The sequence below is a fragment of the Trachypithecus francoisi genome, unplaced genomic scaffold, assembly GCF_009764315.1.
Source record: "Trachypithecus francoisi isolate TF-2019V2 unplaced genomic scaffold, Tfra_2.0 Lachesis_group3, whole genome shotgun sequence".
Classification (NCBI taxonomy): Eukaryota; Metazoa; Chordata; class Mammalia; order Primates; family Cercopithecidae; genus Trachypithecus; species Trachypithecus francoisi.
The window spans coordinates 16,906,796-16,921,650 of NW_022681468.1; the positions used below are offsets into that span (position 1 = coordinate 16,906,796).

A 14,855-nucleotide genomic window follows, 5' to 3' on the forward strand; every position below is an offset into this window, starting at 1 on the left:
TATAGCCAGTTGTGGAGGGGGAGGGGGAAGGAAAGGGAAGAACGGAGGGAGGGAGGGAGGAAGGAAGGAGGGAGGGAGGGAGGGAGGGAGGAGGGAGGGAGGGAGGGAAGGAAGGAAGGAAGGAAGGAAGGAAGGAAGGAAGGAAGGAAGGAAGGAAGGAAGGAAGGAAAAGGCATTAGCCATCTCATTGTGTGGGTGATTCTGAGTGTGTGCCCACAGTGACAGGAGGGGAAGAAGTGAAGAAGGGAGGGAGGGAGGGAGGGAGGGAGGGAGGAGGAAGGAAGGAGCATTAGCCATCTCATTGTGTGGGCGATTCTGTGTGTGTGCGTGCACAGTGAGTATGAGGAGGTGACATGGGAGATCTTAGTCCATGTGCCTCTTATGGTGGGAATGTCTCTCTGGGTCGAGTGTGATTCTAGCATTTAGAGATAACAGATGGCTTGTACACCCCATTCCCTATGTGCAAGCCACTCCTTCTGGTGTTTGGACACAGAAACCTCAAGTGGCTCCAGAGCTGGGAGACAAGCTGACTATGCTGGACATCTCAAGAGACCACTTCGACATGGTGCTTTTCTAGGGAGCTTACTGGGCCAGAGGCATATGTCCTTTGTGCCACCCCCTGGCCCCACCTGGCCAAACTCTAGACGATGATGTGAACCAATTTCTGCTTCCCAGTTTGTGCTACTACTAATTCCTTTCCAACAGTGATGCTATTCCCACCTCTCTCTATACATCCTATATCCTAAGCATCTTTCAAATACTCTGCCAAGCTCTCCTGCTTCCCAACTTCATCATCCAGTCACCGCTACCTAAAACAACTTGTGATTGATTGGGCCATTCCTTTGGTGACTTGTCGTCTACCACCTTGAGATAAATCTTCACATTGTCGTTTGCAATATTTATTTTAAATGTTATTAATTTTGCTGGAAGCACACAGTCAATTCCTAATCAAGTACATGCCTTGAGAGCAGGTATCCCACTGCGCCCAGACTGGTGAGTGTTCAGTAAGCTCAGAGGTACAGACCAGTGGTTAAGAGCGCAGGCTCCGGGTAAGAATCCTGACTGTTTCCTGCCAACCTTAGGCAAGCTGTTGTGACTAAAGGAAGAGAACACAAAACCCAATTCATTTCACATGTGACCCACTGTGCAGTTGGAAGTGTCAACTTACAAATGCTGAAGGGAGGAAAAGGACCCCAAGCTCGTAGGAGCGGATCATCAGCTGGGTGCCATTCTTCTCCAGTGCTCCCCAGGCGGCCTTGGACAGATTCGCGCTGCAGAGGCAAGGACACAGACAGGGCTGACTCAGGGAGGCTTCTCGGTGTGGGTCAAACTTCCACAGCTGCAAGAGCGCCGGTCAAAAAAATATATAGCTGCAATCACATTCATTCATTTTCGAGCAGAGCTGCTGCATTTTTGAAAAGAGAATTTAAATCCTGCTGTTCTCTAATCCTCAAGATGTATCTAATTGCTAATTTGGGATAGCTTCACCCTCATCTGCATTTTCCTGAGGGCAGCTATTAAAATAATTATCTTTCCTTAGATTTTATTTTTTTCTTTCTAAAGCCCCTTTTCTTTTCACGATCCCGGAGTAGCCAGGATTTCTGGTTTTGTTGTATATAAAACCAGCATTTAAGAAGAAAGTTAATATTATCTTATGCAGTAGTATCTTAAGCTTCATATTTCCTTTTTCAGTTTTTTTGCCACGTAGTGCTAATTTCTACTTTCAATGTGAAGAAAACAGCTCTGAGAGCAATAGACTGTTATTTGTATCTAGAAAGAAATGGTACATTCAGAATGATGTTTTATATGTTCAAAGAGTTGTGGCTAAAAAATCACGATACAAGTCAGGCATAGTGGCTTACTCCTGTAATCCCCACATTTTGGGAGGCCGAGGTGGGCAGACCACTTAAACCCAGGATCAGCCTGGGAAAGATGGCAAAACCACATTTGTACAAAACATTAGCCAGGCATGGTGACGTGAACCTACAGTCCTAGCTACTTGGAAGGCTGAGGTGGGAGGATCGCTTCAGCCTGGGAGGTGGAGGTTGCAGCGAGTGGAGATCGCACCACCACACTCTGGCCTGGAAGACAGTAAGACCTCGTCTCAAGAAAAAGAAAAAAAATCAAGCAATGTGTCAGAGATTAACATAAACCCACAATAAACATTTTTTTCAGTTAGGTTCACCCAAGTTGTATTTCATTTTTAAAACTTATAAACCTCAGCTATTCAGAAAACTCTTTACAGCCTGACTTTGTGGATGACTGGGACTTTTTCAAGATTCACTCACTGGTGCACCAAGTATGTTTTCTGAGTTATGTGCTAGAACTGTTGTCTGCTGGAATTGGAGAGTCAAACAAAAACAATGACCAAGTAAGATAAAAAGAGTACAAAAGAGTAATGTTTGTTAAGGGTTCTATGGGAACAGAGAAAGAAGAATGTGGAAATCAGAGCTAAGGAAAAATCTTGAAGCAATTAGGCTGACTTAAGAAAACAGCATTATTTACAAACTTTCCTGGCTTCCTAAATGAACCATATTGAGGACAGGAAACCTTTGCACAAGGACATGAACATCACTGTCTGTGACGTCGTTGAGACATTAAGTGAAGAGGAAGCTGATGTTTATGATAAAGTGGTATTATGATTCTAGGAAAAAAACTTTTTTTAAAAGTCCAAGATGACATCTTGCTTTTAGGTCTTTCACCTGTTAGTAAAAACAGGTCATCTCCTTGGCAAAGAGAAAAGTCTAACGGCAAAACCAACCAGTGGGTCTAAGGTGTTTTTCTCACTTTTTAGATGATCACTTTCTGGCCAACTCTTGACTATCAGTATCATGACAACACAGAGGTATCTTCTGGAAGGCTGTTCTCATTCTTTCCCGATGAGTTGTGTTTTCTTAGCATTCCAAGATTTGAGGGCTTATTCCAAAGTAAAGTTCAAAAGAGATCACAAGGACAGCCTTTCAGATGGCTTCCTCCAATCCCTCCTTGTATTTGGCTTCTAACAGATTTCTAAGCATCTGGAACCTTAGAAACTCTACCGTGAACACTGAGAGCCTGAAAGTCACTTGCAGGTTGTCTAGGTGATAAATCAACATTCCCTGACATATCTTTAATAACTTTTTACATTCTGGGTAATACTTTGAATCACTGGCATCTGGGGCAGCCAGGAACACGGGGTATTTCCAAACTCTTGTGGGGTGGGGGGGCAGGGGGGCGGGGGTATGTGTGTGCACACGTGGGCGTCATGTACAGCAAAAGCACCATGTTGTCATGTACAGCAAGAGCACCATGTCTTTCATGAGGCACAGCGACACCACAGGACTCTCTTGCTCCCATAACTCCAAAGGAGTTCTAGCTTCTGTTCTGCACATGGAATCCATCGTCCACTGCCTGTCCTGGCTTCTGTTGAGAACTCGTTTTCACCATTTTGTTCCCCCTGCCCTCGTTCTTCCACTGTTCTTTTGTCTACTGGGCTGGGCAGCTTTCTCTCCCAAGTGCTATAGTTTATATTGTTGTTGTTGGATACTGAGGGATGCTTCATCACTAAAGAGGGGTGGGGTATTTAATTTACTTTAGATCTTTAGGGTAGAACTCTGGAGGTCCCATGGTCTACCATTCCACCAGAAACACTACCCACCAAACGCTTAATAAAGTCATGATGTATAAGATAGAGCTTCTGGGGGTGTATCAGTCAGGGTTCAATCACAGAAACATAACTAAGAAATGTGTGTGTGTGTATATATATATGGGGGGGTGTGTGTGTTGTGTATTTCTTACAGGAATTTATTATCATGTAATTGTAGGAGCTGGTTAAAGTCTTTATAAGGCTGTTATCTTTGTCCTGATGCTGGAGCTAGAAGTCTACAGAGCAGGCAGAAGTCAGAGGAGGGTAAGCATAAAGTGGAGAATAACTAGCTAGAGCCACAGGCATGGACTGAAGACTGTGAGGACTGAAAACCATGTGGTTTTTGTGCCTCTGGCACTGGAGGTGTGGATGTCTTGCAGAAGAGAGGGCCTTCATCACAGAAAGAATACACACCTGGTAAGGGCCAGGAGTTAGAAAAGCTGAAGGAGGACGTGGGAGGATGTGAGGTCTAGCTTCTGCTGGACACAGTGACAACGCATGAGTTATAAAAATGGCTGCTGTCTCAGCTGGGCACAGTGGCTCACGCCTGTAATCCCGGCACTTTGGGAGGCCAAGGCAGCAGATCATCTGAGGTCGAGAGTTCGAGACTAGCTTGACTAACATGGAGAAACCCTGTCTCCACTAAAAATACAAAATTAGCCAGGTGTGGTGGCGCATACCCATAATCCCAGCTACTCAGGAGGCTGAGGCAGGAGAATCGCTTGAACCCGGGAGGAGGAGGTTGCTGTGGGGCAAGATCGCACCACTGCACTCCAGCCTGGGCAATAAAGGCGAAACTCCATCTCAAAAAAATAAAAAGGCTGCTGTATCACATTTGCTCTCCAAATATAAGAATCTCCCTTGGGGCCCACCTAATTGGAAACATACAAGAAAGGGAGTTCTGGAAATTGTGGTTGAGGGTAGACAAGTTGACCATTACTAAGTGTTAGGGACTGAATGTTTGTGTCCTACAAAATTCATATGCTGAACTCCTAACCCCCAATGTGATGGTGTCAGGAGCAGGGTCTTTGGGTTAGTTATGTCATGAGGATGGGGTCCTCATGAATGAGACTGGTGCCTTATAAAGGAGACCCCAGAGAGCTGCCTTGCCCTCTTTCTACCTTGTGAGGACACAGTGAGAGCTCAGCAGGCTGCAGCCCAGAAGAGGGCCCTCACTGGTACCTGGCCATGCTGGCACCCTGACATTGAACTTTCATTCTCTAGAACTATGAAATATATTTATAAGCTGCTCTGTATAGCAGTCTGAGCTGAATGAGGCACCAAGCCACCACAGCTAAGTTGACCAGTGATCTGTTGCTCAATTAGGCAGTTTATCATCCCCTTGCCTGCAAGGAGTGCAAATGGTAGAATGCCCTGCCACAGCTTGTGAGGTGTGACTGCTTATTACAGATTTGACCTTAGTCCCCAATAAGAACATTTTGTTCCAAAGATTAAATTTTTAAGAGTAAACTTGATAAGGTATGACAAAAAAATTCCTACAGGAAATCTCAGCAGAGCACAGGAATGGCATGTGAGGCACCTGGAGAAGGCAAGCAGGCACATGCTGAGAAGACAGCCCTGGACCCTGAATCAGGAACAGTTTGTGTCTTGGCTTCCCCACTCACTGTGACTCCTTAAGCTACTCCTCTCCTCCCTGGGCTTTAAGTTCCGGTCTCCAGAATGAGGGCTGTCAGCCTATGAGACCACAATCCCTTTCCAGGCTAGAGTTACAATGATGAGAGACACCATGCTCACGTGAACTAGAGTGTTCCCCTCCAGTGATGCAGTCTCACCCTAAGGTAAAATCTCTGAGTTTCACTGGCGGTTTACCACTGGGGAATACTTGCTGGATGTTCATAATAACACATGGGGGAAACAACTGCCTAAGAAAGGAAGTGGGGAGCTATGAATATGACCTCTGGGCCAAACCCTGCTCCACGCATTTTTCAAAGCCTGAACTTTGTTAACGGGAACAGTTGCCATCACCAATGCCTGCTTAAACACCAATTAGAGTGGCTGATTAGATTCACTTTTAAGTTTTTTTTTTAAGAAGATGTACAAGTCCCCAAGGATGACTGCTGTTATGGGAACATATGTTCACTGATAAAATATTTCTTTTCATCATTAATTACTTAACAGTCTAGGCAGCAGGAGCAGCACAAAGAGTACAGAGACAATGTACAGACTGAGGCTTTGGCCACCACACTTCTAGAGGACCAGGGATGAGGGGACAAACATGTTCACAGACAGCTGCAATAAAACAGAATGTTAACAGTGGGTGCTAGAGAAGATGGAGACCAAGCAGCTGTACTGATGTGGACGGGAAACCATGACTCCAGCCAATGCTGCTGTTGTCCCTTTCCTAAAACTCCACAGCAGTATGCGTGCCACAAACACAGACATTGTAGGTTTCCTTCCATTTTGCATTCTCTGTAGGTTTTCCTGTATCACTCTTAGGTTCTGTTTTATGGATTGAAAAGACATTTCACAAGTGATATGTAAAGATATTCTCACTGTAAAAGATTCAAGTTGTATGCAGGTATACACAGGGACATAATCTTCAATTTTGATAGATTCTGTCCAATTTCTGTCTCAAGCATCTATTCTATTTAGATTATTAGCAATAGTGTATAGAAGTATTCTTAGACTCTTGAGAACACTAGGTGGATAGTATCTATTAAAAGTTTTACAAGTCTAATAGGTAAAATATGTCTAATTTAAATTTGACTTCTCTGATTACTAACAATATTAAGTACTGTATTAGTCTGTTCTCATGCAGCCAATAAAGACATAGCCAAGACTGAGTAATTTATAAAGGAAAGAGGTTTAATGAACTCATAGTTCCAACATGGCTAGAGAGGCCTTGCAATCATGGCAGAAGGCAAGGAGGAACAAGTCACATCTGGTAAGGATGGTAGCAGGCAAAGAGAGAAAATCAGAGCCAAGTAAAAGAGGTTTCCTCTTGTAAAACGATCAGATCTCATGAGACTTATTCAGTACCATGAGAACAGTATGGGGGAAACTGCCCCCAAGATTTAATTATCTCCCACTGTGTCCCCCTCACAACATGTGAAAATTGTGGGAGCTACAATACAAAATGAGATTTGGGTGGGGACACAGCCAAACCATATCAAATATTTTTAACTGTATCTACTTGTATTAGTCTGTTCTCACACTGCTAATAAAGAAATACCCGAGGCTGGATCATTTACAGAGGAAAGGAGGTTTAATGGACTCACAGTTGCACATGGCTGAGGAGGCCTCACAATCATAGCAGAAGGCAAAGGAGGAGCAAAGGCACATCTTATATGGTGGCAGGCAAGAGAGCGCGTGCAGGGGAACTGCCCTTTATAAAACCATCAGATCTCGTGAGACCTATTCACTATCACAAGAACTGCCTGGGAAAACCCACCCCCATGATTCAGTTACCTTCTACCAGGTCCCTCCCATGACACATGGGAATTACGAAAGCTACAGTTCAAGAATGAGATTTGGGTGAGGACACAGAGCCAAACCATATCATTCCACCCTTTACCCCTCCCAAATCTCATGTTCTTACATTTCAAAACCAATCATGCCTTCCCAACAGCCTCCCAAAGTTTTAACTCATTTCAGCATTAATTCAAAAGTCCATAGTCCGAAAACTCATCTGAGACAAAGTACGTCCCTTCTGCCTATGACCCTGTAAAACCAACAGCAAGTTAGTTACTTCCTAAATACAATGTGGGTACTTCCTAAATACAATGTGGGTAAATACAGCCATTCTAAATGGGAGAAATTTGCCAAAACACAGGGCCTACAGGCCCCATGCAAGTCCAAAATCTGGCAGGGCAGTCAAATCTTAAAGCTCCAAAATGATCTCCTTTGACTCCATGTCTCATATCCAGGTCACACTGATGCAAGAGGTAGGCTACCACGGCCTTGGACAGGCTCTGTCCCTGTAGCTTTGTAGGGCATAGCCCCCCTTCTTGGCTGCTTTCAGGGGCTGGCATTGAGTGTCTGCTGCTTTTCCAGGCCCACCGTGCAAGCTGTTGGTGGGTCTACCATTTTGGGGTCTGGAGGATGGTGGTCCTCTTCTCACAGCTCCACTAGGCAGTGCCCCAGTAGGGACTCTGTGTGGAGGCTCCTACCCCACATTTCCCTTCTGCACTGCCCTAGCAGAGGTTCTCTATGAGGGTGCCACCCCTGCAGCACACCTCTGAAGCAATGGCCTTGCAGGTACACAGAAGTTAAGAATTGAGGTTTGGGAACCTCTACCTACATTTCAGAGGATGTAAGGAAACACCTGGATGTCCAGGCAGAAGTTTGCTGCAGGGACGGGGCCCTCATGGAGAACCTCTGCTATGGCAGTGTAGAAGGAAATTCTGGGGTTGGAGTCCCCACACAGAGTCACTGCCTACTGGAGCTGTGAGAAGGGTCACCATCCTTCAGATCGCAGAATTGTAGATCCACTGACAGCTTGCACCATGTGCCTGGAAAAGCCATAAACACTTAATGCCATGTTTTAATGCCATGGAGTCCACTATGCTCCAGTTCCCAGCAAGTTTCTCATCTCCCTCTGGGAACATGTTAGCCTATACTTCATTGTCCATATCACTATCAGCATTTTGGTCAACGTCATTCAACAAGTCTTTAGGAAGTTCCAAACTTTCCCACATCCTCCTGTCTTCCGAGCCCTCCGAGTCTCTAGGAAGTTACCACTTTCCCACATTTTCCTGTCTTCTTCTGAGCCCTCCAAACTGTTCCAACCTCTGCCTGTTACCCAGTTCCAAAGTTGCTTCCACATTTTTGGGTATCCTTATAGCAGCACCCCACTCTACTGGTAGCAATTTACTATAACATCTGTTCTCTCACTGCTAATAAAGATATACCCGGCCGGGCGCGGTGGCTCAAGCCTGTAATCCCAGCACTTTGGGAGGCCGAGATGGGCGGATCACGAGGTCAGGAGATCAAGACCATCCTGGCTAACCCAGTGAAACCCCGTCTCTACTAAAAAATCCAAAAAACTAGCCAGGCGAGGTGGCGGGCGCCTGTAGTCCCAGCTACTCGGGAGGTTGAGGCAGGAGAATGGCATAAACCTGGGAGGCAGAGCTTGCAGTGAGCTGAGATCTGGCCACTGCACTCCAGCCTGGGCGACAGAGCGAGACTCCGTCTCAAAAAAAAAAAAGACATACCCAAGACTGGGTAATTTATAAACGAAAGGAGGTTTAATGGACTCACGGTTCCACATGGCTGGGGATGCTTCACAATCATGGCAGGAGGAGGAGGAGCAAAGGCATGCCTTACATGGTGGCAGGCAAGAGTGTGTGTGCAGAGAAACTGCCCTTTATAAAACCATCAGATCTCATGGGACATATTCACTATCATGAGAACAGCACAGGAAAACCCACCCCCATGATTGAATTACCTCCCACCAGATCCCCTCCATGACACATGGGGATTATGGGTGCTACAATTCAAGATGAGATTTGGGTGGGGATACAGTCAGCCCATATCACCACTGAATGCTGATGTTTACTTCTGTGGAGTATTAATTTTTAAACCATGATACTGTTTTTTTCTCTTGATATGCAGTGCCCATTAGTTTCTTGCTGCTGCTCTAACAAAATGCCACAAATTTAATGACTTAAAACAAAGATTCATGATCTTACACAAAGTAAAGTAAAATTAAAGTGTTAGGAGGGTTGTGTTTCTTCTGGAGGCCCTCAGGAAGAATTCATTTCCTTGCCTTTTCTAGTTCTAGAGGCTGTCTGCATTCCCCTTGGAATGTCTGTGTTCCTTCATTTTCAAGGCCAGTGAGGTCAGCTGAGTCCTTTTCATGCAGTGCTCTCTCTCTCTCTTGACTTGTCCTTCTTCTACTAAGTATCTTTGTGATTATACTGGGTCGTCCCCTAATAACCACTCCATTTTAAGGTTAGTTGATTAGCAAACCTAATCCCACCTGCCACCTTAATTCCCCTTTGCCAGTAATTTAACAGTCACAGCCCCTGAGGATTTACACAAAGACATCATTGGGGGGCCATTATTCTGCCCACCACACAGTGCTTTTCATATTTTGCCCAGTTATAACTGTTTATGAAAAACTTTATAGTTCAGAAGGTCTTTTTTGCTTGCTTTCTTCCATTTTGGGGTGAGGAAGGAAGTTATCCAAGGTGCAGTTTTTTACTTTATAACATCTGAGTGTGAGGTCTTATTTAGAAAAACCTTTCCTCCATCCCAAAATGGTGGCTTTTGACAAAGTAAAGTTTTAAAATATTTTGAAGTCCAAACATGTGTAAATCTTTTCTTGCAAGTGCATTTTATGTCTTATGTACTAAATCTTGCCTACTTCAAGGTTATAGGATATTCTTGTTCTAGGCTTTCTAGCTTTAGCTTTCTCACTTGGGTATGTCATACATCTGAAGTTAATTTTGTCTATGGCCTAAGATAGGCTAAGGTTTTTTTTTTTTTCCTGCATTGATATCCAATTGCTTTAGCACTATTTATTGAAAAGAACATCCTTCGTCCACTGAATTACATTGATGCCTTTGTCAAAAATGTTTGATGATATATGTGTTTATTTCTGGACTCTGTTCTATTGATCAATTTATCTATTCTTATGCTGATATCACAGTCTTACCCTGCTTCAAGATTTTAGTGAATCTTGAAATCATGTTTAAACTCCTTGGGGTTTTTCAAATGCACAATCATATCTTCTGCAAATATCGTTTTACTTCTTCCTTAACAATCTGTGGCCGGGCGCGGTGGCTCAAGCCTGTAATCCCAGCACTTTGGGAGGCCGAGACGGGCGGATCACGAGGTCAGGAGATCGAGACCATCCTGGCTAACACGGTGAAACCCCGTCTCTACTAAAAAATACAAAAAAATTAGCCGGGCGAGGTGGCGGACGCCTGTAGTCCCAGCTACTCGGGAGGCTGAGGCAGGAGAATGGCGTGAACCCGGGAGGCGGAGCTTGCAGTGAGCTGAGATCTGGCCACAGCACTCCAGCCTGGGCGGCAGAGCGAGACTCCGTCTCAAAAAAAAAAAAAAAAAAAACAAAAAAAAACAATCTGTATGTCTTTTATTTTTTTGCCTTATTGCACTGGCTATAACTTCCAGTACAATACTGCAGAGAACCCCACTTACCCTTCAATCTATTATGTGCTTTCAATAAGACTTTTCCCCAAACCACTATCCTGAAACCACTGAAAGTCACTGAAAACCTCCACACTGCCACATCCAATGGAAACTTCTTTAATCTCATCTTAATCTCTCCGTAGCATAAGAATTCTACCATCAGTGCCTCCTATCCCCTGGCATAATTGAAACATTAATGTAATATTTTTTCCTTGTTTTCTGCTACACTTTGTGGCTTCCTTTCTGCTTTCAACCTCTCTGGTCACTCCTTTTCTTCTACCTGATCTCTCAAATATTGGAATGCTAGGTATCTGCCCCTACCTTACATCAAGATATTAACATAGACATTGTTTCCAGGTTCTTGAAGAGACCGGCAGAAACAAAATCTCTCTGGAGGTACAGAGGTCTGTCCACTCAAGTCACAGATAATTTTTATAGTTAAAGCTTCAGTGAAGACACAAATTGTAAAATAAAAGTGAAAATAATCCAAATCCATCATAAGCAAGACAACAGAAAATATAACTAGACCTCCAGGAACTTCAGATGATTGGCCGATTAGATGACAAGTTAAAAATAAGTATACTTAAAATGATTTGAGCTGGGCATGGTGGCTCATGCCTGTAATCCCAGTGCTTTGGGAAGCCAAGACAGAAGGTTTGAGGCCAGAAGCTCGAGACCAGCCAGGGCAACAAAGCAAGATCCCATATCAAAATAAAATGCAAAAATTAGCCAGGCAGGGTGGTGTGCACCTGCAGTCCCAGTTACTTGCGAGACTAAGATGGGAGAATCACTTGAGCCCAGGAGCCATGATCACGTGCCACTGCACTCCAGTCTGGGTGACACAGCAAGACCCCACCTCAAAAAACAAAAGCAAACAAACAAAAGATTTCAAAGTAAACAACATACAAAAGAAATAATGAAACCAGCATAAAACAAATTTGCTAATAATGGCAGCTAATATGCAGCATCTATTAACTGCCAAACATTGTTTTAATACCTTCATATAATCTATTTATTTTCATTCTTAACTATTAGATACCTATTCTATTACTATCCTTATTTAACAGATAAGGAAATGGAAGTCATTTGCCCAAGATTTCAACAGGTACTAGATGATAGAGTAAGAATTTGAACTCAGGCAGCGTGACTACGGTCTGAACGCTAAACCATGAGATATATGGTATCCGAGAAGGTCCAAAAGTAAAATAAAGTCACTAGAATTAAAAACTCTACTGTTGAATTAATACCACGAGTCACAGCTGAAAACAAAACTTATGAAACAGAAGAAAGAGCTAAAGAAATTAGGTAGACTGCAACTCAGAGGCAAAGAGGTAGAAAGTAAGAAACTGAAGATAGAATGAGAGGGTCCAACAAGCATCTAATAAGAGTTGCAAGATGGAAGTAAGAGAGGGTGAGAGTCAATGTGCTTAATGATAACAGCCAATAATTTTACTGAACTGTTGAAAAATCAGCTCTTTAGAGTGAAGAAATACAACAAACTCTGCTGAGACTAAATAAAAACAAATCCATACCTACTTATCCATCATAGCTAAATTAAAGAATACCAAAGGTAAAGAAAATCTTAAAAGCAGCCAAAGAGAAAAGACAGCTTTTCCACAAGGAGCAATAATTAGATGGCAACTTCTCAATACCAACAACTGAGCTCAAAAGTCAATGGAAAAAAATATTTAAGGAACTTGGAGGAAGACCAGGCATGGTGGTTCAGGCCTATAATCCCAGTATTTTGGGAGGCTGAGGCAGAATGACTACTTGAACTAAGGAGTGTGAGACCAGCAACATAGTAAGACCCCATCTCTAAAAAAAATAAAAAATTAGCCAGGTGTGGTGGTGCATGCCTGTAGTCCCAGCTACTTAGGAGGCTGAGGTGGAAGGATGACTTGAGCCCAGGAAGTGGAGGTTACAGTGAGCCAAGCCTAGGTGACAGAGCAAAACTCTGTCTTAAAAGGAAAAAAAAAAAAAAAATCTTAGCTGGCAGTTACTTTGTCCCAGGTTTTTTTGTATTTTCCTCCCAAGACAGGGTCTTGCTCTACTGTCCGGGTTGGAATGCAGTGGAGCGATCTCAGCTCACCGCCACCTCCGCTTCCTGGGTTCAAGCGATTTTTGTGCCTCAGCCACCTAAGTAGCTGGGATTACAGGTGTGAGCCATCATGCCCAGCTAATTTTTATATTTTTAGTAGAGACAGAGTTTCGCCATGTTGCCCAGACTGGTCTTGAACTCCTGGTCTCAAGTGATCCACTGACCTCAGCCTCCTAAAGTGCTGGGATTACAGGTGTGAGCTACCACGTCTGGCCAGAGATTTTTAAATTCAGTTAAATTATCACTCAAAAATGAGGGTTAAAATAAAGGAAGTTTTAGATAAACAAATCAGAGCTTACTGCCAGTAAGAAGGCATCAATGAAATAACTACAAAAGATATAGTTCAGGAATAAAACTGAATTTGTTTGAAAGGACAGGGCTACCAGGAAGAAAAAGGAACAAAGAAATGAGTAAACTTGTGGGTAACTGTAAACAAGAAGTGACTGTAAAATAATAATGACAAAGACTAATTTTGAAAGCCAAAAAAGGGTGGAATGAAAATATTGGTGAATAATAAAGAGGAAGAGGAGCTGGGCACGGTGGCTCACACCTGTAATCTCAGCACTTTGGGAGGCCAAGGCAGACAGAGAGTTTTGAGCTCAGAAATTCAAGACCAATCTAAGCAACACTGCAAAACCCCATCTCTACAAAAAGTACAAAAATTAGCCAGGCATAGGCTGGGCACGGTGCCTCATGCCTGTAATCCCAGCACTTTGGGAGGCTGAGGTGGGCGGATCACCTGAGGTCAGCAGTTGGAGACCAGCCTGGCCAACATGGTGAAACCCCGTCTCTACTAAAAACATACAAAAATTAGCCAGGCTTAGTGGCAGGTGCCTGTAATCCCAGCTACTTGGGAGGCTGAGGCAGGAGAATCGCTTGAACCTGGGAGGCAGAGGTTGCAGTGAGCTGAGATCATGCCATTGCACTCCAGCCTGGGTGACAGAGCAAGACTCTGTCTCAAAAAAAAATAAGCCAGGCGTGGTGGCATACACCTGTAGTCCCAGCTACTTGGGAGGCTGAGAAAGGAGGATCACCTGAGCCTGGGAGGTCAAGGCTGCAGTGAGCAGTGATCATGCCATTGCACTGCAGCCCAGATGACAGAGTGAAATCCTGTCTCAAAATTCTGCAGATGTTGAAGAATCTTGGGAGATTAACTACTAGGAAGATGCAATACATCAGCTGTGTTTCCAGGGTAGATATCAGGTCTTACAGATACAGTGTATTAACAAAGAAAAGCCAGCAGGAAAAGAAAAATGAAAATGATTATGATGCATGTTTTCAAGCAGATAAGAGCAGAACACTAAAGGAGATTAGATACTTGCCTGTGGGGTTTTGCAAGTGTAAAGCCTGACAAACCACCAAATAGATTCGGACAAATCTACTTGCAACCTCACTTTGTTCCTCAGTTGCAGGCCTATCATGACCCTCCCCCCACCAAGCAGTGTTTCATAGCCATGTTGGACTCTAAATGGAGGCTTTGGTGCCTGATGGCATAGTCTAGCCCACCTACTGACCTAGTCTTTAAAAGGATCCATCTGCCGGGCGCGGTGGCTCAAGCCTGTAATCTCAGCACTTTGGGAGGCCGAGACGGGCGGATCACGAGGTCAGGAGATCGAGACCATCCTGGCTAACACGGTGAAACCCCGTCTCTACTAAAAATACAAAAACTAGCCGGCGAGGTGGCGGGCGCCTGTAGTCCCAGCTACTCGGAAGGCTGAGGCAGGAGAATGGCGTAAACCCGGGAGGCGGAGCTTGCAGTGAGCTGAGATCTGGCCACTGCACTCCAGTCCAGGCGACAGAGCGAGACTCTGCCTCAAAAAAAAAAAAAATAAAAGGATCCATCTATCCTTGATCCCACAGATGGAATTACAAGGACTTTAGAAGTCATCACATCAATAATCCAAAATGCCAAAAATTACTGCCAAGAAGGATACAAAAAATTGCTTTTCAATTTCAGGTCAAAATTGGTATTTAGAATACTATACCAAATAATTTGAGTACATATTTAATAGTAAC

At 44.0% G+C, this 14,855-nt stretch overlaps 1 protein-coding gene across 7 annotated transcripts in view; it reads right to left on the reverse strand.

Moving 5' to 3' along the window:
- The window catches only part of TDP1 (tyrosyl-DNA phosphodiesterase 1), a 92,488-nt gene that overhangs the window by 25,376 nt on the left and 52,257 nt on the right, over nucleotides 1-14,855 (reverse strand). For all 7 annotated transcript variants that reach the window (XM_033191636.1, XM_033191635.1, XM_033191634.1 and 4 more), the window contains exon 14: nucleotides 1,169-1,271. In XM_033191636.1, the coding sequence (XP_033047527.1) occupies nucleotides 1,169-1,271 (103 nt within the window). The remainder of the gene's footprint in view (nucleotides 1-1,168; nucleotides 1,272-14,855) is intronic.